The sequence below is a fragment of the Chiloscyllium punctatum genome, chromosome 48, assembly GCF_047496795.1.
Source record: "Chiloscyllium punctatum isolate Juve2018m chromosome 48, sChiPun1.3, whole genome shotgun sequence".
Lineage (NCBI taxonomy): Eukaryota > Metazoa > Chordata > Chondrichthyes > Orectolobiformes > Hemiscylliidae > Chiloscyllium > Chiloscyllium punctatum.
Window position 1 is genome coordinate 43333757 of NC_092786.1, and position 24669 is coordinate 43358425.

The 24669-nt window shown below is 41.8% G+C and overlaps 2 protein-coding genes across 3 annotated transcripts in view; both read left to right on the forward strand.

The window, feature by feature from the left end:
* The window catches only part of myo5c (myosin VC), a 94749-nt gene extending 93649 nt beyond the window's left edge, over positions 1-1100 (forward strand). The window contains exon 41 of the mRNA XM_072565074.1: positions 373-1100. Within this exon, the coding sequence (XP_072421175.1) occupies positions 373-525 (153 nt within the window). The 3' untranslated portion in view covers positions 526-1100. The remainder of the gene's footprint in view (positions 1-372) is intronic.
* Positions 1101-9310: 8210 nt separating this feature from the next.
* The window catches only part of gnb5b (guanine nucleotide binding protein (G protein), beta 5b), a 79077-nt gene continuing 63718 nt past the window's right edge, over positions 9311-24669 (forward strand). Inside the window, exons 1-3 of one of the 2 annotated variants that reach the window (XM_072565075.1) lie at positions 9311-9405; positions 17572-17714; positions 21508-21619. In XM_072565075.1, coding sequence (XP_072421176.1) covers positions 17589-17714; positions 21508-21619 — 238 coding nt within the window. In that variant the 5' untranslated portion in view covers positions 9311-9405; positions 17572-17588. Of the gene's footprint in view, positions 9406-17571; positions 17715-21507; positions 21620-21830; positions 24591-24669 lie in introns of those variants that run through there. The other variant, XM_072565076.1, reaches the window with a different exon arrangement.

Genomic DNA, 24669 nt, shown 5'->3' on the forward strand with positions numbered 1-24669 from the left:
GGATTGAGAAAAAAGTTACAAGCGGGCGGGCAGCATGGTGGCACAGTGGTTAGCACTGCTGCCTCACAGCGTCAGAGACCTGGGTTCAATTCCCGCCTCGGGCAACTGTCTGTTTGGAGTTTGCACATTCTCCCTGTGTCTGCGTGGGTTTCCTCCGGGTGCTCCGGTTTCTTCCCACAATCCAAAGATGTGCAGGTTAGGTGAATTGGCCGTGCTAAATTGCCCATAGCGTTAGGTGAAGGGGTAAATGTAGGGGAATGAGTCTGGGTGGGTTGCACTTCAGAGGGTTGGGTGTGGACTTGTTGGGCCGAAGGGCTTGTTTCCATACTGTAAGTAATCTAAAACAAGAATTTGCTGTTTTTACTTTCTTAGTCACAACTGAACAGTCGTGGAGATGGATCAACATTGATAATTGATGCCAAATATCATTTTCAAGTGACTTTTCCATTTAGTCCATCTCCACAAGCATTGGAGACCATCCAGATTCCCAGTAGCTTCAAATTAAACTTCCTTACTCGGATCTAAAAGAATGCTACTGTGTCAAATATCCGATTGGTAAACTTCGAAGATGAGAATTGTTTTACAATTAATATTTAAGACATGGATGACCTGGATTTTGGAAATTTGGGTATTTATTTTTCTTTCTCATGCCAAACTTAATGAGTTATTTGAGTTTAACAACATTTTTATATTGTGCATTTAACAAAAATAAATGCAGTCTAGTTTTATAAAAGTTCAAAACATGTTAAGTCTTGACTGGCTGCTCTTACAAGGACAGTATTCAATAATTTTTAAAACTCTGCCAGGATTTCACAAACGGTTGCAGACTCATGTTGCCTAATATTTTGTATAAAGGTGAAACAAGTGATGTTTTTCATAGTGTTTATAAGAGATTATTCTCCCAACAATTTATACCAGTAGATTTTTAAAAATGTTTGGGTGTACAGATTCTGAAGAAATTAGCTTTTTAACTATACAGAGAAAAGTGATGCATGTTTAGAACTAAAGGAAAAAAAGGTTGTTTTTATGGTTTTCCTATTTATCAAAACTTTAATTCTTCTGTACAGAATATATTTTAACATTATACACTTGTGTTCAATAAAAAGGACAATAAAAGAAAACAAGTGTTTCATTTCTGTGTGAGATTTCACTGTATATTTGTAAAATTAGAAAATAAATTTTAATCTCAAGTGATCAATGTATTGCTTTTTATAAATTTAAGAAACATTTTTGCCTATTGCCTGCATGAGGAAAGGCAATTTCTTTTAGACCACTAACAGCACAGCAAGACAATTGCCTCCTTTTTACTACGTTCCATCTGGTCTACTCTTCCACATTGAGAAGACCACCTTCAATTCAACATCATCCAACAGAAATGGATGTGTCTGCACTGCAGACTTATTCCCTTGTTGTAAATCTGTGCTATTTCCCTGTTGGCTAATAGGAAGGCAAGGATTTCAATTGCAATATGCCAGTTCTGCCAGTTTACTTTCCTAATCTGAAACAATTTATGATTACCTGGCACATCAGGTCTGTAAGGGTTTAGAAGAATTTCCCAATGGGCAACGAGAATTATTTCAAAATGCTTTAACTGTACTAGAACGAAATCACTGTTTTCACCTGCCTCAAAACACAGCAGCTTTAATTGTCATCATGAGAAAATGGAGTTTATCATCTATGACTAACCTGAACTTGTTGTAATACCCATGCAATGAGAGGGAATTGTAGCTCACCAGAACCATTACAGCTAGCAAAAATGTATTAACTATATTCTTGATTTTTTTAAAAAAATCAAATTATAGCATGAATAGTGTATTGCTTTAAAATGCAACGTTTTATTGTGATGAGGATTTTAGTGAGAAAGCCTGCTGTTGTATGTATACAATAATGCTGTTAAAAGTTATGCTTCTATTTGAGGGATTAATTACTTGTAGCAATCCAAGAACAATGTTCAATGATGCGTTCACTCCAATGGGTCGTCTGGTCCTTCTCACCAATACATTGCCTAACACTGTAAAGGCGCTGATGTTTCCCCTTTAATAATGTTTCAGAGCAACACACTGGTTCAGAACTTTTAACAGCTCTGTTCTGTAGACTTGAAGAGCTGGTTATTTGAGCTTTCATCAGGTTTGGCTTAAGGGAAACTCCTGTCAATTTAGTTCATTCTTAGTGTTTCACTTATCGACCTCTCGATAAAACTTCATAGCTGCAATGAATTTTATTACTTTAAGTTGGCCTGAGTTCAGTGGGAGCGCTCTCCCTTTTCAGTTGGCAGGTACTCCAGAGACTTCACACAATCTAGGGGGTCAATTCCCTGCGGCTCTGTAGCCCACATTGTGGTGAAATGTTGAATCAAGGTTCTGTCTCTCAGGTGATTATAAAAGATCCCTTGGCACTACTTGAATAAGAGCCGGAAAATCTCATGTCTTGGCTGACATTTATCCATCAATCAATACCACTAGAACAAATTATCTGGTCATTTATTTCCTTCTTATTTACAATATTTAACTCTTGAGTGGTTTGATGATTTTTGACCATTTGTACTGGTGACATAATTTGGGATGTCTCATGAAAGGTGCTATATAAATTCAAGTTCTTTATTACATCCAGTTATATTTTCTGATATGAACCTAACAAATTAAACTTATTGAAATTCACTTTTCTGTTGTTTAACTCAAAACATGATTCTTCTGAGTAACACAAGTGCATATGTAGTCTTCATAAACTATAGGCAGCACAGTGGCTTAGTGGTTAGCACTGCTTCCCCACAGCACCAGGAGCCTGGGTTTGATTCCACCCACAGACTGTGTGGAGTTTGCACATTCTCCTGTGTCTGAGTGGGTTTCCTCTTGATGCTCTGCTTTCCTCCCCTAATCCAAAGATGGTGAGAGGGGAAAGATATAAAAGAGACCTAAGGGGCAACTTTTTCATGCAGAGGTTGGTACGTGTGTGGAATGAGCTGCCAGAGGAAGTGTGGAGGTTGGTACAATTGCAACATTTAAGGGGCATTTGGATGGGTATATGAATAGGAAGGGTTTGGTGGGATATGGGCCAGGTGCTGGTAGGCGGGACTAGATTAGGTTGGGATGGATGGGTTGGACCAAAGGGTCTGTTTCCATGCTGTACATCTCTATGACTATGTGCAGGTCAGGTGGATTGGCCATGAGAAATGCAGGTGGGTGGGTCTGTTCTTCGGAAGGTCGGTGTGGACTTAATAGGCCAAATGGCCTACTTCCAAACTGTAGGATTCTAATGCATTTTACTTATGGAAAATAACAGTTTTTGTGGATATCTAAAAATTACGCACCACAGGTTAAGATTGTTAGGTACAGTGACTTTGTAACTATTGAAGACTTCCTTTGTTCAGTATTCCTGAAAGAATTCGGTTCAGTTCATTAGAAATACCAAACTGGAAGATTGTCACGACTGCATTGACTAAGTTGCAGTGCAGGAAGGAAGTCTTGCTGCCAAATTAGATAACCATAGCTGCATGTGCTACTTAAAGAACATGAATGTCTACTTTGAAACAGTTCTGAACAAACTGTTAACATTCCAAGAACTTTGAAGGAAAAAGATCATTCAGTACTTCCACTTTTACTCATTACTCACATCCGCATTCAACTCTGCAGATAGTGTTGTTGTCCCACTGTTTCTAAGCTATTATAAATAAACCTCTTGTCAAATTGTAATGTATACACTATTGAGTGCACTAGATGGCAGTATCTCCCATCCGGACATAATGTTTCTTCTGGAAATGGATCCATTAAATTCTGTTTATCTTCTGGACTTGCTCAGCTTCCAGTATTTTCGTCAAGTATACAGGTATTTACCCACCTCAAATCCTATTTCATTTCAAAAACAAGATTATTTTAAAGCTGCGTTTATCCACTTCTCCATGAGGAAAAATAAGTTGAGAATCTTCATCTCTTGTTACCATTGCTACACTGTCTAGCCCTTTCTATGGAACAGTTTGTGATTTAAATACAGTAGTTTTGCAGACAAGAAATGTCAGCTTTACTGGTCTGTTGTATACACTAAAGTTCTCTTGTCAAATCAGTGATGCCTGTTTTTTGTATTTGAAAGAATCGAGCCTTTTGAAGCTGTAATTTTATAATTTTCTATTGTTCACACTCCCCATTTTCTTTCAATTTCCATTAGTTCCCTGAGTGTTGTTAAACATCTTCTCCATTTCTGAAATGTTCTTCTAGTTTCTCAGATATTACCCAACTTGTAATGTTGCACGTTCTGCACCTGGGCTTTTTCGTTGCCAGGTGACGGTGACCTATGTTTGTTCCATGAAAGCACAACGTGACACTGTATCAAAATGCCGAATTGGATCCAATGGTAAGAAATACTCTGAAGAAAAAGATTGGTGTAGAGGTGAAATATTACAGAAAAAGTTAATGGTTGGATCAATGTCATGGCTTATGAAACATTTATTTATCGAGTACACAATTTATATGGATCCTTATTGGCAGAAATAAATAAGTACTCAAAGATTGTCAGGACACTAAGGTGATATCACAGGCTTCATAATTTTAATAACTGTTCATGGACTGAATGAATCAATAAAAGATAAATTGTTACACACAAAAACTAATAAAGGTTAGGACAGACTTAAATAGGAATTGAAAGCAATTAGCTACATATGGGAGTGGGAGGCTACATACACAATATTGCTTTGACCTCTACTTGATGAATTGAATGCTTCATGCCACAAGGATAACTGAATGCCCTGCTGAAGAACTTAAGGAGTTAATCATGGGAAAGCTATGATTTTGAACAGATAGTCAACGCCAAATATAACAAGAAACAAAGAGATTACATTTGATAAGAGAGGCAGCTGCAGTCTTGCAATAATTTGGATGAAAGTACTTTTTTAAAAAAAATCACCTCGAGACCGATGGAGGAAAATCTGTGAGAATCGAACACCAGAACAACTCAGCAGCAGAACTTTGAAGAACAATGTTGCAGAAGAACTGGACCCCGGAGACGTCCAGAGACAGGTTACTGTTGGTTGAAGCTCTGGTCAGGTTTCACTATTAACCAGGTAATAACTCATACAGGTACTGGCTTACTTGAGGGGGCTTATATTTGGTTGCTACATGCAACAAAGTTTTGAATCATTGTTCCAGTACTTGATTGTGTGATCTCTTAATAAATAGCCGAATTAAAGGTAACTTGGGATGATTTACCCACAACTCTAAGAAGCTAAGAGTGATCATGGGCTGTGTGTCCACAAATCCCTGAAAGTGGCTGTATCGGTTAATAGGGTAGTTAAGTAGATATATGGGATGCTTGTCTTTATCAGTCGATGATATTGTAAAGCAGGAAGGTTACGTTGGAGCTGGTCAAAACTGAGGCCACAGCTGGAGTACTGTGTGTACATCTGTTCACCACACAATAGGAAGGATGTGATGACACTGGAGGGAGTGCAGAGGAGATTCACCAGGAGGAACTCAGTATGGACAGATGCTGGATAAGCTCAGGTTTGTTTTTATTTGGAGCACAGAATATTGAGAGGGGCCTGATTTGAGGTGTATAAGATTATGATGGGCATGGGCAGGGCAAATAGAAAGCTGCTCTTTCCCTTAGTTGAAGGGTCAGAACAGGGGGGCACACTTTTTAAGTTAAAGGCAGGTGTTCAGAGGAGACTTAAGGAAATATTTTTTCACCAGAGGTTGGGGGGTGAGATCTGGAATTTGTTGCCTGGGAAGGTAACTGGAGCAGGTAACCTCACAACCTTTACAAAGTACATGGATGAGCACTTGAAATGCCAAAACATTCAAGATTACAGGCCTAGTTTGCTAAAGCGATCCTAGGGGTGGTAGATTAGATTCCCGAACCAGTCCACACTGACCCTCCGAAGAGTAACCCACCCAGACCCATTTCCCTCTGTCTAATGCACCTAACACTACGGGCAATTTAGCATGGCCAATTCACCTGACCTGCACATTTTTGGACTGTGGGAGGAAACCGGAGCACCCAGAGGAAACCCACGCAGACACAGGGAGAATGTGCAAACTCCACACAGTCACCTGAGGCTGGAATCGAACCTGGGATCCTGTGAGGCTGCACTGCTAACCACTGAGACACCGTGCCGCCCATGTAGTAGTGTATTTTTTAGTGGTGTATACTCAATTGGCAGAAGGGCCTTTTCTGTACTGTATGATCCTATGATTTGATAAGCTTGATACAATCAAAACATGTGCTGCATGATTCAAGTGGAAAATACACCAGTGTCACTTCCTTGATGAGAGGATTTTGAATTGGAATCACGACAGCAAAAAAAGGGAAAATAGACTAACGCACGTTCTATGTTGTATAGAATAGAAATTGATAGAAACAAATACCTAATGCCTTCTGGCAATGCAAAACCACAAGGGAACCATCCAGATAAACTACAAAGACCTTCCTTTTCTAAGATGGTGTATCAACAGCCTTTCTTCCCACAATGGAACAAACTGCCAAATGAAATAATCACACCTGTTATGGCTTGAATCCCGAGGACCTACCTTTAGATTATTAATTTCACTTTTATTATCAGGGTTACCATCTCAGCAGCTGAGGCCTACATTAGCCAGAACTACACCATTTAAACATTGGTAGAATTAGCCAGAACTACACCATTTAAACATTGGTGATTGACCCCTTTGTGAAGAAAGGAACAAATGACGCTGAACATTACCAAACACCAGACGAGTGAAACATTACTTTGATACTAAAATTAGGCACTTCTTGTATTGGAGGACAGTTTACACTTGTGTTGTTCAATAAAAAGGAAAATAAAAGAAAACAAATGTTTGATTTCTCTGTGAGATTTCACTGCACATTTCAAAACTCTACTGAGCTGGCTGCACATCTCTCTTGCCCTCCTACACTGACTGGCTTTATCTTTTCATTCAGCCTATTAAAAAATTAGATTGGTAAATTGTATGTACTTCTCTCTACTGGAATAGCATAGGATTATTATCAGGTGAGTTAATTCTCTTCTCAATGGATATTATTTATAATTTTAATTTAATGATCAATTGTTGGCTTGAGCAATAAATGTGATTGGTTTTCTAAAATCGGTAATTATTGCCCAGGATGACCACTTCAAAGTCATAGAAAACCTGCCCTATGGTTGTGACTACAATATAATGTTTTGGGCAATTTATTCAGGAATCAGTAATCATATTCCCTGAAAATATTGGGCCACTAAAATATACTCTAGAGAGAGTTCACTCTGCTGATATCAGGTTTGGAGGAACTTTCTTAAGAGAGGTTTAATAGATCTGGGCACCACAGCTTAGGAAGGATATATTGGCCTTGGAGGAACATAGATTTACAAGAATCATATCAGGATTCGGGGATTGTGAGGTGGGGGGAATTATATTAATTAGGCTTGATTTCTCTGGAATTTAAAAGATTAAAGGTGATCGTATCAATGTCTTCAAGATATTAACAGGAAAAACACAGTAGATAAAGATAAACTATTTCCACTGATTCAGGATCCTAGAACTAGGGAACATAGTCTGAGAATGAGGGTTACACTGTTCCGGGGAGATGTTAGGAAGGTCTTCTACAAAAAAAAGGGCAATAGATGTTTGGAACTGATTTCAAAAGGGCAGTGGATCTGGGATCAGTAAGTTGAGATAAATCAAAGAAATTAACAAAGCTGGCCAGATTACTTAAAAGGTTTGTACATTATTTCATATGGATTCCTTGATTACTCTTCTAGAAGTGTTGACCAGGGTCACCTCTTTCGTTCACTCAGGTACAGATAGTAATATTTCTAACTCACCCGTCTACTCTCTGGGCTTTTAAAAGCTGGTGTAGGAGATTAGGCAGGGAGCTTTCAGCTTTTCATGCTGTGTCATCAGCGGTAAAACTATTCTCCCAGAACAAAAGAGTCAAATATTTTGGTTCCACCCTAATAGATGGACTGTCTTTTCCCCAAGGTCTCAATTACTATTGGACATCTGGAGCAGATAGGTGGGAAGGAAGATGGACAGGTAGGACAGTTCAAGAGGATCCTGTGGCTGACCACTTCAACTCCCCCTCACACTCCCTAAAGACATGCAAGTCCTAGGCCTCCTCCATTGCCAAATCCAAGCACCCGATGCCTGGAGGAAGAACGCATCATCTTCTGCCTTGGGACCCTCAACCACACTGGATCATTGTCGACTTCACCAGTTTCCTTATCTCCCCTTTCCCACCTTATCCCAGATCCAACCCTCCAACTCGGCCCCACCTTCTTGAGCTGTCCAACCTGTCCATCTTCCTTCCCACTTATCCATTCCACTCTCCTGTCTGAACTATCACCTTCAACAATCTATCGCATTCCTAGCTACCTTTCCCCCAACCCCAAACCCCCCCCCTCCCATTTATCTCTCAGCCCCCTTGGGCACCCCCACATTCCTGATGAAGAGCTTATGCTCAAAACGTTGACTGTCCTGCTCCTCAGATGCTGCCTGACCGGCTGTGCTTTTCCAGCACCACACTTTTTGACTATTATTGAGGGAGACAGTGGTATGGTGTAACGCCATTGGTCTAGTCATCCAGTCACTCTGTCTGGTGTTCCGGGGGCTTGCATTCCAATACCCACCATGGCAAATCGTGAAACTTGAGTTAAATAAATATATGGCTTAAACAGCAAGCCTAATGGCAACATACAACCATTGCCAATTGTTGTAAAAACACACCAGGTTCACTAATGTCCTTCAGCAAAGGAAATCTGCCATCTTAGCCTGGTCTGGCCTACATGTGACTTCAGACTCTCAGTAGTGTGGTTGATTCTTAAATGTCCTCTGAGCACTTCGGGATGGGTAATAAATGCTAGTTGAGTCAGCAATACCCATATCCCAAGAATGAAATTTTTTTAAAACGTAAATATTCCACCCAGTTTCCAATCATAAGGGTTGTTCAAACCATTCCTGGTAACTGATATATCCAAACTTGTAGATTCAATGAAAATATATACCTTTTTAAAAATTTTATTTCATGGATTTGAAACTTTAAAGGAACTTTAAGGATGATTGACAGCTTTCAAATGCTGCGTTGAGTATTTGGAAAACTAAATCATGTGATCAACTTGCTGATCCATTTAAGACATCAATTGACTCGTAAATCACCTGAATGGTTAATCATTCCAAACACTCCAGAGACCCACAAAATATTCAATGTGTTTTTCTGTTAGATTCCCTACATTTCCCGCAATAAAGTGCAAAGTTGCAGTGAATATAAAAAATGTTCTGTCTAAAGGTGTCAGTAAAAATATTCAAAATGACCTGTAACCCTTTAAGAAGATTATCACTTGGCCATTGAGGCTGGATTAGTTTCTCAAATCCTCAGTCTCTCAAATCCTTAGTCTCTCAGAGCCTGACTTCAGCATCCCAACTGCATTCTTCCTATAACATTCAGGTACGTCTGAATTGAATCTCAATGTTCAAATGTTGGCATTTTACATGCAAATAAATGTTTCAGATGTTCCCATTCCAGCATATGTTTGGAATTAATGGATTTTCCGAATTAAAAGGCGAGGTAATAGCCTGTCGTGAGGAATTCTTCATGTGATCTGAATTACAGTTCAAATTGGTAAACATTGTGGATATTTTACATTTTCTTTTATCTGAGTAAATTGAGTACAGATTTTGGTGCTGAACAAAAGAGAAAGTGCTTGAAATAGTCAACTACCTGGATCTATTAAGAAAGACTGGATAGGCTGGGACTTTTTTCACTGGAGTGTTTGAGGTTGAGAGGTGACCTGATAGAAGGTTATAAATTAGTGAGAAGTATAGATAGAGTTGATGGTACTTGTCTTTTCCCTAGGATGGGGAATTTCAAGACTAGGGGGCACGTTTTTAAGATGAGAGGAGAGAGATTTAAAAAATAACATTAGAGGCAAATTTTTTACACAGTGGATGATTCGCGTGTGGAATGAACTTCCTGAGGAAGTGGCGGATGTGGGTACAGTTACAATGTTTATAAGACATTTGGATGGATACGTGAATAGGAAAGATTCGGCAGAATATGGGCCAGGCAGATGAGATTAGTTGAGTTTGGCATTATGTTCGGCATGGATTGGTTGGACTGAAGGGTCTGTTTCTGTGCTGTATGACTCTGACACTGTTTGGAGAGAGAGAAACAGAGTTAGCATTTTGCTTTGGATATGACTCTTCTTTCAAGATTATATTCGACTTAAAACATTAACTCCGTTTACACTTGACAGATGCTGTCAGATCTACCAAATATCTCCATTACTTCTTCTGTTTATATTTCAGATTTCCAGTATCTGGGGTATTTTTCCTTTATTTCAGACTTTTGTGATGCGTTGCATGTGATAAAATTGCATTTCTAAACTATCAGGAATTACTGAAAATTCTCAGGAAGTCGAACAACATTTGTGGAGAGAGAAATTAATAGAACGGTTCCGATGAGAGGTCATTGGGTGGAATCTTGTTAAGGCTGTGAATCACCCGTCAGCCAAATAGAGTCAGCGAGAGACCCTTGCTGCCCCTTCCCCTTTTAAGTGATGTGGTTTTAACAGATGCCAAAAGGTGTTTACAGCAGATGTAAAGGTCACATAACCAGTTGGTACACTAAATACAAGGGCATTTCTCCAAACATCCCCTTTTTGATAAAAACAAATGTGTGCACTATCATTTGCAGTTATAAATTAAGTTATCCAGCATGCATATTTAATAATGAAAGTTATCATTCATGAATGGAACATTGTGCATTAACTCTCGTCAGTTCCACGGCCATCAGTTTCTACACATGTTGTATACATAGTCATTAAATTGGGCAGGTCTCATAATTGTGTATTTGGGCATTATCAATGACTGTTCTTTTGTCTGATCATTCTTAAGATGATGTTCCTTCACTGGGGAATGTTGATCCCATGTGGTAGTGTGTGATGACTCTTGTTCCTGATCCATTTCTGTTGCTGGGAAAAGTGGAACTCCAGAACTGAATATTGTTCTGTACTCTGTAGAGGTGGTGAGATCACTTCTCCCTGAGCTGCTGCCTGCAGAGTACAGAACTACATTCAGTCCTACAGTTCCACTGTTCCCCAACAACAGAAATGGATCAGGAACAATAGTTACCACACACTACCATATGGGATCAACACTCCCCAGTAAAGGTGCAAATTCACTAGATGTACCAATATATCTGTGATTATGATGATAAATCTGCTTGTTCATATTCATTGTGTGTGATCAAGCTAACATTAGCTCTATACAGGTCCCAATTTGCTATATGAGCCAACTCTTGTTGAGAATGTTGAACGTTTGCACTCTGACTTCTCTCCAATGCTCAGTACTGACAACTACTTGGCAGTTTTATTAAAATAAAAATTTGCTTTCTGTCATTTCATGTTGATCTTATGCATATTACTACTTCTGGCATTGGTAGTTTTTTTTTCCCACTTTGGAAGGATAATTTGTGTGTTGTGTGACATTAATCTTTTGGATTAGAGTAATTTTGATGACTTTAGTAGGTGAATCCCTCCACTCAAGGATTGTCTTGTCCAAGACTGCACCAGATTTGTTTGCTTTCTTATGATCGCTTTGGCAATTGTTACCTAAGCCTTTCCATTTGACTGGAGATAGTGTACAGCTGATGTATAATATTGAATTTCTCAATCATTTATGAAGCAACTGCATTTTTCAGTCATGACTTGAGGCCAACACCCCAATGTCTAGAATGCCACAACAACTGCCATAACAGTGAGACAATCTCACTGATTGTTGTTAACATCAGTTAGTCAATAATGCGAATAATAGTTAATGGTGACCAGATAAGGAATTCTGCAAGCTTCATCCATGGCCTACGATGTCACACACATCAGAAGCATATCTTGTGAATCATTAGCTGACATCTCTTCAGCAGTCATCTTTATAAGCTTGCTTTGTTTCTTTCTAGCTAAACACTTGTGTGAAAAGTTAATCCAGTTTTTTGCAGTTGGACACTAATCCCCCACACTGAACATTCTTTCTTTTCTTTTGTGTGAGTAATATAGAATCATAGGATTCCTATAGTGTGACAATAAGCCATTCAGCCCATCGAGTTAACACAGCCCCTCTGAAGAGCATCTCACCTAAAACCACCCCCTACCCAACCCTAACCCTGTAACTCTGCATTTCCCGTGGCTAATTCATCTCGCCTACACATATTTGGACACTATGGGCCAATCTCCTTAACCTGCACATCTTTGGACTGTGCGAGGAAACCGGTGCACCCGATGGAAACCCACACAGACATGGGGAGGATGTGCAAACTCCACACATACGATTGTAGCAGTGCTAACCACTGAGCCACGGTGCTACCCACATATGCATATCCTGTCCTCTGGTCATTATCTATCCACTGGTTTTTCTGCAACTATTTATCCCTTATTCCCAATCTGTTTTTCTCGTTTGACCTGGAACGTCAATCAGCATAAAGCAAAGCATCATCTGTTCTCGCATTAATATTTTGTAGCTGATGATACTCTCAAAACTGCTACCCATATCAATCATTTTTTTGGTGAGATGTTGCCTCTCTCTCAGGAGATGTGCTCTCACTGCAGAATCTCTAATGCCTGGCCAATCCTATCAATGATGAGATCAAACTTTCATTGCCCAATCTGATAGGATTTAGTGAGGTGTACCAGTATGGTCGCACACTTACCAATTGTCTCCTTCTCCCTTAAAGCTCCAAACTTCAAACACGTACATAAGTAACATTAATATGGGATTCAAAGTATATCTTCAAAGCCTACATACCTCTCATATGCTTTTCTTCTCCTCAGTGAGATCGAGACTACAATGCAATTTGTTGCATTCTTTCTTCAGCTCTGATAGAAAACCCTATTTGTTCAGAGTTTGACATTAATTCTGTAGCTATTTCATTGCTTTGACACTGAGAGTGCAAAAAGATTCCAATTCTGTCTCATATCTCCTTTCATTTTGACAGCATGAGAGGTGTGACTCGCACCGTACTTCAAAGTTTCAGACTGTGTTTTTGAACAAAATCTTCCATGCTCTTTGTTTTAGAAGCTGGCTTTCTTACAGGTGTTTAAATCCACACATCTGCAGGTACACCATCCCTGACTCATTTCAAGTGATACGTGTCTCATGGCTGCAACAGCCTACACACAGAAGCAACCTACATTGAAGGTAGAGGTCACATGACTACAGCAAACCAGCCAATAGAGTTATAGAGATGTACAGCACAGAAACAGACCCTTCTGTCCAACTCATCCATACCAACCAGATCCCCTAAATTAATATAGTCCAATTTATCAGCATTTAGTCCATATCCCTTTAAACCCTTCCTATTCGTATACCAATCAAGATGCCTCTTAAATGTTGTCATTGTTCCAACCTCCATCACTTTCTCTGGCAGTTCATTCCATATACACACCACCCTCTGCATGAAAAAGTTGCCCCTTAGGTTCCTTTTAAATCTTTCCCCTCTCACCTTCAACCTATGCCCTCTAGTTGTGACTCCTCTACTTTGGGAAAAAGACCTTGGCTATTCACCCATCCATACCCCTCATGATTTCATAAATCACTGTAAGGCTACCCCTCAATATCTGACATCCCAGGGACAACAGCACCAGCCTATTCAGCATCTCCCTATAGCTCAAACCCTCCAACCCTGGCAACAGCCTTGTAAATCTCTTCTGTACCCTTTCAAGTTTAACAACATGGTTCCTACAGTAGGTAGCTGGAAGTGTGTTGCTGGAAATGTGTTGCTGGAAAAGCACAGCAGGTCAGGCAGCATCCAAGGAGCAGGAGAATCGACGTTTCGGGCATGCGCCCTTCTTCAGGAATGAGGAGAGTGTGCCAAGCAGGCTAAGATAAAAGGTAGGGAGGAGGGACTTGGGGGACGGGCGTTAGAAATGCGATAGGTGGAAGGAGGTTAAGGTGAGGGTGATAGGCCGGAGAAGGGGTGGGGGGCGAGAGGTCAGGAAGAAGATTGCAGGTTAGGAAGGTGGTGCTGAGTTCGAGGGTTGGGACTGAGACAAGGTGGGGGGAGGGGAAATGAGGAAACTGGAGAAATCTGAGTTCATCCCTTGTGGTTGGAGGGTTCCTAAGCGGAAGATGAGGCGCTCTTCCTCCAGCTGTTGTGTTGCTATGGTCTGGCGATGGAGGAGTCCAAGGACCCGCATGTCCTTGGTGGAGTGGGAGGGGGAGTTGAAGTGTTGAGCCACGGGGTGGTTGGGTTGGTTGGTCCGGGTGTCCCAGAGGTGTTCTCTGAAACGTTCTGCAAGTCGGCGGCCTGTCTCCCCAATATAGAGGAGGCCACATCGGGTGCAGCGGATGCAGTAAATGATGTGTGTGGAGGTGCAGGTGAATTTGTGGCGGATATGGAAGGATCCCTTGGGGCCTTGGAGGGAAGTAAGGGGGGAGGTGTGGGCGCAAGTTTTGCATTTCCTGCGGTTGCAGGGGAAGGTGCCTGGAGTGGAGGTTGGGTTGGTGGGGGGTGTGGACCTGACAAGGGAGTCATGGAGGGACTGGTCATTTCGGAACGCTGATAGGGGAGGGGAGGGAAATATATCCCTGGTGGTGGGGTCCGTTTGGAGGTGGTGGAAATGACGACAGATGATACGATGTATATGGAGGTTGGTGGGTTTGTAGGTGATGACCAGTGGGGTTCTGTCCTGGTGGCGATTAGAGGGGCGGGGCTCAAGGGCGAAGGAGCCGGAAGTGGAGGAGATATGGTGGAGAGCATTGTCGATCACACCTGGGGGGAAATTGCAGTCTTTGAAGAAGGAGGCCATCTGGGTTGTTCGGTATTGGAACTGGTCCTCCTGGGAGCAGATGCGGCGGAGACGAAGGAATTGGGAATATGGGATGGCGTTTTTACAGGGGGCAGGGTGGGAGGAGGTGTAGTCTAGGTAGCTGTGGGAGTCGGTCGGTTTATAGCAAATGTACATGTTGATTCGGTCGCCCGAGATAGAAATGGAGAGGTCTAGGAAAGGGAGGGAGGAGTCTGAGACGGTCCAGGTAAATTTGAGGTCGGGGTGGAAGGTGTTGGTAAAATGGATGAACTGTTCAACCTCCTCGTGGGAGCACGAGGCAGCGCCGATACAGTCATCGATGTAGCGGAGGAAAAGGTGGGGGGGTGTCAGTATAGCTGCGGAAGATGGACTGTTCCACATATCCTACAAAGAGGCAGGGATAGCTGGGGTCCGTGCGGGTGCCCATGGCTACTCCTTTGGTTTGGAGGAAGTGGGAGGATTGGAAAGAGAAGTTGTTCAGAGTGAGGACCAGTTCAGTCAGTTGAAGGAGGGTGTCAATGGAAGGGTACTGGTTGGTACGGCGGGAAAGGAAGAAGCGGAGGGCTTTGAGTCCTTCGTGATGGGAGATGGAGGTGTACAGGGACTGGATGTCCATGATGAAGATAAGGCGTTGGGGACCGGGGAAGCGAAAATCATGGAGGAGGTGGAGGACGTGGGTGGTATCCCAAACATAAGTGGGGAGTTCTTGGACTAAGGGGGACAGGACCATGTCGAGGAATGCAGAGATGAGTTCGGTGGGGCAGGAGCAGGCTGAGACAATGGGTCGGCCGGGGTCAGGTTTGTGGTCTACCTACAGTAGGTAGGCCAGAACTGAAAATGATATTCCAAAAATGGACTCACCAATGTCCTGTACAGCCACAACATGTCCTCCCAGCTATTACACTCAATGTACTGACCAATAAAGGCAAGTGTACCAAACATCATCTTCACTATCCTGTCTACCTGTGACTCCACTTCAAGGAACTATGAACCTTCACTCCAATTCTCCACAGGTCCTGCCCTGGTTTGCCTGACTAAAATGAAACAGTTCACATTTATCTAAATTAAACTCCATCTGCTACGTCTCAGCTATTGGTTCATTTATAAAGGTTCTTTTGTAATCTGAGATAAGCTTCTTACTGTCTACTATTGGAGTCATCTGCAAACTTACAAACTATTTTTCCAATGTTCACATCCACATCAGTTATATAAATGACAAAATACATTTAAGTACAGTTGCATTATCTGCAGATACTTCCAGTGATGGCCTGCTAAATTGCATGTCAACCAGACAATGGCAAGGCTACCAGTGGACTTTCATGCAGAATCATTAACCTGGCATTGAGAGCTACATTATAGAAGGGCCTAGACTGTTGCAGGAGGAAGACCCAACATAATGGAATATGGGACAATGGTAAGTGATGTGTAGGTGGTTTGCTCAGGTTTGGCCTTACTTGAAAAGGGGGAAATGGAATAGAAGTAAAGGGAGGGGGTTGATTCTAGCTGGCAACACCATCCCCTCTATTCCCTCAGTCAGATACTGATTGCCTTTGGTCAGTAGAACCCTCTCTTGCAAGGATACAAGCATATATTTTTTATCTATTTATGGGATGTGAGCATTGCAGGCTAGGTCAGCATTTATTGTCCATTCATAATTGCTTGAAGAACTGTTATGAGCTAACCTAATTGTTGTGAGTCTGGAGTCACATGTAGGCCAGAATGGCTAAGGGTTCCTGAAGAACATCGGTGACCATATCAGGTTTTTACAACCATCGAACATGGTTTTGCGGTTCCCATTGGGCCAGCCCCTCCAGATTTTTATTGAATTCAAATGTCACCACCTGCCATGGTGGGATTCAAACCCATGTCCGCAGAGCATTCGGCCAGGGGTCTGGATTACAAGACTAGTGACGTTTCCGCAGTGTCACTGCCTCCTCCACCACTGTCAGGTGGTAGTTACCAGGAGCATCACATGGTGACAGGGCCATCTGAAGCTGAGTTGATCCCAGTGATGATGAGCCAAGGCCCATAACTGGTCATTTAAACACTCTTAAATGGCATTGCAACAGGCAGGTCAACCAAGGGTCTTCCTAACCAGAGCTTAATTCTGACTGAGGTGGAAAGGCAGCAGTGTGCAGTTGCACCAACATTCCACTTTCCAGCATCCAAGCCTGGCACCACTCGGGTCAGACGATCCCACCCTTTATCTCTACGTCTACCTTTGCCATCGCTGTGTGCTTCCAGCAAGTCCTGTTGCATTTCTGACTTTGCTTTCGTGTAATTGCCGTTCAAATTTAAAAGGGAGAAAGTGAGGACTGCAGATGCTGGAGATCAGAGTTAAAGAGTGTGGTGCTGGAAAAGTACAGCAGGTCAGGCAGCATCTGAGGAGCATGAGAGTTAACGTTTTGGGCATAAGCCCCCCCCCCCATATTTCTGATGGAGGGCTTATGCCCAAAACGTTGACTCTCCTGCTCCTCGTATGCTGCCTAATCGGCTGTGCTTTTCCAGCACCACACTCTTCGACTCTTCAAATTTAAGATGTCCCTTGTGTGAGGAGGTGGTCTGGTCTATGCTTATATTTCTTATAATATTTACTTTGGTGGTATGAGGTTTGATTAATCTAAATTCACAAGATGTAATTTGGTCCATCAGTGGAGAGTGAATGATTGAGTATGTGTGTGGGAGTGAGTGTGTGTGAGAGAGAGAGTTTCTACCTGATTGCATTAGACTATATAGCTTTCTTGTCACTCACCAAGTGTGCTGTTGAATATTTGTTGTTTCTTCCCTCATTTTACTTTTTCTGTCTGCAATTCCAGGCTGAGCTTCCTGTGAAATGTGTGACCAGACGTTTGCTGCTGCGACCTTTGGGCCGTGTGAAAAATGCCAGGAGGTCGGGCCATTGCGGAACCTTTACATCGACACAGAGCAGATCAACTTTTGCTCACTGTGTGTCGAAATGGTATGGCCAATTAGTCGCCTAGACTTTGAGATCTATCAAATTAGCAAACACAATTCAAACTTCAAATATGTTTTAACAAGTTAACGGAGAGAATGTGAATGTAATCAGCATTCATATCTCTCGGAATTATTATAGGCCTCAAACCTCAGCAGCTTCACATGGTCAGTTAAACTGGATTATTAATGTCTCTAAAAGAATGTCCATTGAGAAATCCTGCACTTACTGTGCTTCTATGTGTTTGAACAGATCCTGATCTAGCATTTAAACTGCTTTTACTTTTATAGGATTGTCCAGGCCAGAATGCCAATCAGTGCCTTTGACAGAACTACTCAATGATTCCCTTTCTCATGCTCTTTCCCCATCGTCTGCAAACACTTCCATTTCAAGCCTTTAGCCCATTCCCTTCTGAAAGTCACTGTTGGCCCTACGTCCACCACATTTTAGATATTGCAGTCCATTCTATTATGGCAGTCCACTGTGCAATGTCAGTGCGGAGTAAAAGCACTTCACACAGGAGTTCCAATTCAGTCTGAGTATGATCCTAGAAGACTTTATTCATATGAAGTGATTGAGATTTGAAGTAAATTACATTAATGCCCATTAGAGTTGAGTGAATCACTGGTTCACAGGAAACAACTAACTTGTTCAAACTAGACAGAACATTGATTCACTGCTGCCCAACTAGACCTTTAGCCATCTTTTTAGTTGCAGATACAGGGAGTGCTTTCAAGGTGCTGAAATCTATGTCAGATTAGCCAGTAAAGTGCCATGGAGTCCAACAAATCCCTAAACATTCGATACATGAAACAACATGTAATTTACACTCCAAACTCAAACTAATGGTGTGACCTTTCATTCCTAGTCAAGTCAGGTGATGGTGCCAGATTTTCAAATTTAATATTTGGTACAAAATGGAAATTCGTTCACATTGTAATCGTGTCTTTTAAGAGGGAGCTCGATTAGCACTTGAAGAAAGGTAATATTGTAGACTAAGTGGAATGGTTAGGAAAATTCAATTGGATTTGATAGTTGATGGCACCATTGGATAATGACCTCTTCTGAGTTTAATGTCCATAAATCAAACATTTCTCCAGTTAATATTAGAACCATTGGCAATGTAAGTATGTAATTCATTCCTTTAAAGTTGAATTTCCAGTCATCTGCAGGTGCCTCATCAATTATTTTCTTTCATCATATAGTTAGAAGTAGGGATTTTTGCTGCTTGTTATACAATTTCCATTTGTATCTCTCCCAATAATGAAGCTCACACACAGCAAGACCTGAATAATATTTGGGCTTGAGCTGATAAATAGCAAGTAGCATTCACACCACACAAGTGCCAGTCAATTACCTTCAACAACACAGAGAATCAAATAGTCGGGATCTTTTTCCCAGGTTGGAATCTCAAATACAAGGGGGCATAGGTTTAAGGTGCGAGGGGTAAAGTTTAAAGGAGATGTGCAAAGCAGGTTTTTTACACAGAAGGTGGCAGGTGCCTGGAATTCACTGTCAAGGCAGGTGGTAGAAGCAGATACAATAATAATGTTTAAGAGTCCTTTAGATATACACAGGAATAGGCAGGGAATAGAGGGATATGGACCATGTGCAGGCAGATGGGATTTGTTTAGAATGGCATCATGGTCAGCACAGACATGGTGAGTTGAAGGGCCTGTTTCTGTGCTGTACTATTCTATGTGCCCCTACCATCCCTGAATCCCATACCATCACAATCCTGAAGGTTATAAATGGGCCTGATAAACACTGCAGCTAAAAGAGCAGTTCAGAAGCTGAGGGTTCACCTCCTGAATCCCCAAAGCCTGTCTGCCAGCTACAAGACACAATTCAGGAGTCTGATGGAATACTGTCCACTTGGCCTGGATAGGTGCAGCACTCAAAGCTGAACAGCGTGAGACACAGAGGGGTGGGTTTTATATTTTCAATCAATGGGAACAAGTCAGGACCGTGGTGGAATATTGTTTATTTGCCAGGATGAGTGCAGCTCCAACAATGTTCAAGAATTTTCACAACATTAAGGACAAAGCAACCCACCCTGGTTGATACCCCAACTAACCCACCTTAAGCATCCTCTCCCACAGTGCCAAGAATGTGTACCATCTACAAGGTGCACAGCACAACTCTCCAAGGCTCCTTAGACAACACCTTCTGAATGAAAATCTCTACCATAAATTTCCTTCCAACTTAAACCCCATTCTTTCCCTTGCAACAATATGCCATTCTTTAATTGTCAGTGGTTCAAATTCACAGAAGCTCCCCGCAAACTGTCCTGTGGATGTATAGTTTGTAGACTACACAGACTTAAGCTAAGATTAGATTCCATACAGTGTGGAAACAGGTCCTTTGGCCCAACAAGTCCACACCGACCCTCCGAAGAGTAACCCACCCAGACTCATTTCCCTCTTACTAACGCACCTAGCACTATGGGCAATTTAGCATGGCCAATTCATCTGATCCTCACATCTTTGGATTGTGGGAGGAAACCAGAGCACCCAGAGGAAACTCTCATTGACAAAAGGAGAACGTACAAACTCCACACAGACAGTTGCCCGAGTCTGGAATCGAACTTGAATTCCTAGTGCTGTGAGGCAGCAGTGCTAACCACTGAGCCACTGTACCACCCTCACATCACATTCTCTGAGACAATAAGGGATGGTCAACAGATGGTGGTCCAGCATCAGATGTGTTGATTGCTGAAACAAGTGAAGAAAAACATTAGCACTGCATCTGTTGGAAACCTGGAAAAAAATACAGAAAATGCTCAAAATTCTTCACAGTCAGGCAGCATCTGTGGAGTGAGAAACCAGGTTAACATTTCAGGTCTGTAACATTATGGATTGCACTGAGTAAAGCTCAAGATGTTTTGAAGGAAATGGGAGCAGTGATTGTGATGGGCAATTGTTGAACATTGAATCCTACCGTTCCCTACTTTTTAGTGGTGCTGGTTTCTGTCTCCACATATACAGTCTGACCAGCGGTTTCTGTGTTTATCATTCTGCGCTGTTAATGGTGGTTGGGGGTTTAACCCATATTGAGAACACAGTGAGTGGAAACCAGTCTGAGTTAGCACCTCTTAAAAACGAGCAGGACATTTGTCCAGTGTCCGTGCATCCACATTAATAGACTGCAATTTTTCCAGCTCTTTGCAAAATGAGACCATACAAACCTTCCACGACAGGAAGACACTAATGAAATAATAGAATCAACCCTTCCCCCGTTTAATATTTTCATGTTTTAAAAAAAATGTGGGAATAACTCCAGTGTGTGGTGGCGCAGTTCACATCTTTGGGTGGAGGGAGTCTGGAGAAATTGTGGAGAGAGATGCACGGGGCAGATTATAGACATCCTTCACCTGGAGAGTGTTACTGCAGGAACGCGGTGGGTACAAGTGTATCCTGGGTTTGGGGATTCTTTCAGTGTTGGCTTGGGAAATGTCACATTTTGAAACTGATAGCTAACCAGTAGGGTCACACGCACACCCACACAGGGGAGGGTAAACTGTCTGGGTGTGAATGCTCTCCTCCTGATCCTTGTCTGGTCAGCTTGGCTGCCTGATTGATCAACCCTGGTCATTTCAGAATGGAAATCTTGCCGCTTAGAGGCTGATGTATCCTCCCACTGACGTCAGCCAGCCTCCATCTAACTGTTTGAGCTGGGCTTTGGGTATCATTCCCGACAACAAACAGCATCTAAACGCAGGGAGAAAAATCCTTGCCTTTGTTTGTGTTTTTTTTTAAAAAAGAAATCTTGTTTTTGTTTCCTTCTTGGTGTCAAAAAGATGGCAACCGAGGGGCTGCAGGAGAATGAGTCCGTGTCGTCGCTAAGGGAGGAAGCAGAGACGCTGAAGGGGAAACTGGAAGAGGAGAGAGCGAAGCTTCATGATGTGGAGCGTGAGTACAGCAGCAGCACCAGGGCCCAGGCAGTCTGCTCTCACACTGAACATGGACGGTGTCTGCCTTGGGTGTTCTGCCAGCCCTCCCTGTCATGGCTCCAGCTTGAGCCAGGGCATAATCCAAAACTGCAGCATTAATCATGGAGAGATGTGTGTGTGATGTGGATTTTAAAATTATCACTAACTGTGTGTGTGGGGGGGGGATGGGGTTTCTGTAATAATCAGTATTGATAGTTGCTAAATGTGTTTCATGTCTTTGTGGATTTTAAAATAAGCAGTAATTGTAGAGGTAGTTGCTAAGTCTGTGTGTGGATTTTAAAATCCATCAGTAATTGGATAGGTGATTGCTAACTGTCTGTGTGTCGATGTGTGTGTGTATTTTAAAATAATCAATAATTGCATAGGTGGTTGCTTAGTGTGTGTCTGTGTTTTAAAATAATCAGTAATTGCATAGATGGTTGCAAAGGGTGTGTGTGTAGATCTTAAAATAATCAGTAAATCGTTTCTAGGATAAACTGGGCATATTTGCTTTTACCCAGCGATGCCCTGTGCTATTCTTGTGAAAGATTTTCAAGAATGGGGTTTCTTATAATTGGACAGTGCTTGGAATATTTATACCAGTCCCCATCAAGAACATATTGTAAGTAAAGTTGAAAGGAGCGAGCCAACCCACTTCAGGAGAACAGATGTGAATGAATCTTTCACATGGTGCCATGCTCACAGATGTTCTCCTGCCTGCTACCAGTGCAGAAATGTTACCTGTTTTTAAATGCAACTTTGGTTTAAGAAGAAAAATGAATGCCAAAGCAATGGGAGAGTGTCCTGTTTCAAAGAACATTGGAGACACAGTGAAGTCTCCCAGTTGTTAAATATGGTACTCTATATAAACCAACATCTATCCAGTATAACAGGAGCTGTCAGTCACTGGGTGATCCATACAAGGGTTTAAAGAGTCTGCCAAAAACAACCAGATTGTGTCTACAAAAAACAAACTGATACGATAATAGACCATTCAGAATTGGAATCTCTACAAGGTGCTTCGTCAATCACAAGATGCCATTCAATAAGAGTTTACTCAAGGAAGAATCTGTCAGAAATCACACAGGATACAGGATGAAGTCTATAAAGAAATCAGAAGAAGGTTCATGCACAGAGTGGACACAGAGCAAGGATGGAAAGCTGGAATAGGACATTAAAATAAGATACTGAGTTGTTGGACATACAGCACCGAGGATCATTGCCCTGACTTGAAGCTTCAGCTCCTGTTTCCCCAGTGAAATGATTACTTGCACCAAATTGTTTGATAAATGGTCCTCCATCCCCATGTTTCTTTTTTGCTACTTTGATTTCTCCTTGGTTCCATCTCATGCATGTAGTTTCCCTCTCTCCATCCATCCATCCAAAGTATAATCTGGTCGGCCATTGGGAATTCTATTTGTGTCCAGTAGCATATTGAGACAAATAGAATTTTTAGAAAATGCTTGTTAAAGGTAAAGGAATCTGAACGTTTGAAGACTAATGATGTGAGGTCTTCCTGGTCAGTTGGATTTTGGAGAGAACAGACAATGTCAGACAAGAGAGGGGAAAGACTGGACGTTAGCAACCAAGTTGTAAGCAAAACAGATAAATTTAAATCTGTATATTTTTCTCCTCTCTGGTTTTATTTTAATTTGAGTATCACTGGTTAATACAGGGAAGAAATAGTTACCCTACAGGAACCCGGGCGAATTTCTATAACTCAAGAGGTGGTCTTGGGAGCAATAAGATTGAGAACACCTGCACTACACCAAATTTATCCCACCAGGTTCATCCCCAGGTCTTTCCCTATAGCCATTTCTGAGCAGGACAATTGCTGTGTTCCCTCAAATCCTTGATATATTGAGATCAACAAATCTCATCCGATCTCTCCATTTCTTCATGAACTGGCTCTCAAGTGTTTACTCACTTGAATATCTGATCTGAATTACCAGTTCGGAATTTGTTTTCTGAGACTCTGAAGGAGTTTGAGCATATCCAATGTATTTTATAACTGGGCCAATATGCGTTCTGTGCAACCAGATATGGCCACCTCCCTTAGGATCATGGAATCCCCACAGGGCAGAAAGAGGCCATTCGACCCATCAGGTCTGCACTGATTCTTTGAAGAGCGTCCCACCCAGACCTAAACCCCACCCCAACCCTATATGGGGATTTTACCATGGCTTACCCACCTAATTTACACAGCATGGGGTAATTTTTAAGTATGGTCAATCCGCCTAACCTGCACGTCTTTGGACTGTGGGAGGAAACTGGAGCACCCAGAGGGGACACACACAGACACAGGGAGAATGTGCACACTCCACGCAGACAGTCGTCCGAGGCTGGAATTGAACCCAGGTCCCTGGAGCTATGAGGCAGCAATGCTAACCACTGAGCCACTGTCCCTTCCTCATACCAGAGTCTGCTCGACAGTATCCAGGAACAATCAACAAATAATCTATTACTCGCTAATTTACCAGAGAGCAGCATCTCCTATGAGACTCTTAAGGACCAGTTATAATAGATCAGATAAACCAGCATCAGGGCCATTTACCATGTCTTTTGACTCATTCATCACTCAGTGTCTGATGTTGCTAAAGTGACAAAATTGGTGAGATGAGAAAAATCAGCAGAAGGATACCATTTATGCTTTGCATTTGAATGCACATATTTTTATCAAAGGAAGAAAATTCAAGAAATACAATTTAACCTAAAGTAGCAAATTTGAATTTTTGTTTTGCTTCAGGTCTCTTTTCCTTGGGGCCGTGCTGACCCATTTAAAACAAATCTTTACCCTTTCGGAATTGTCAATATCTTGGCTCTTGTCAAGGCCTCTTTATTGATTCCATCCTGTTTTCCAATTTTATGATGGATAATGGACCATGGATTAACCCGATCGTGAAGACTGTGGCACTTTGTCCTTGTGCTCTTGTGCTGTTGTGTTGCTAATGGTATGTTTGCATGGCCTAGCAACAAAGTAATGAATTACTTTCTCAAGAAATGTTAGATTAAAAAAAGACATGTTGTGAT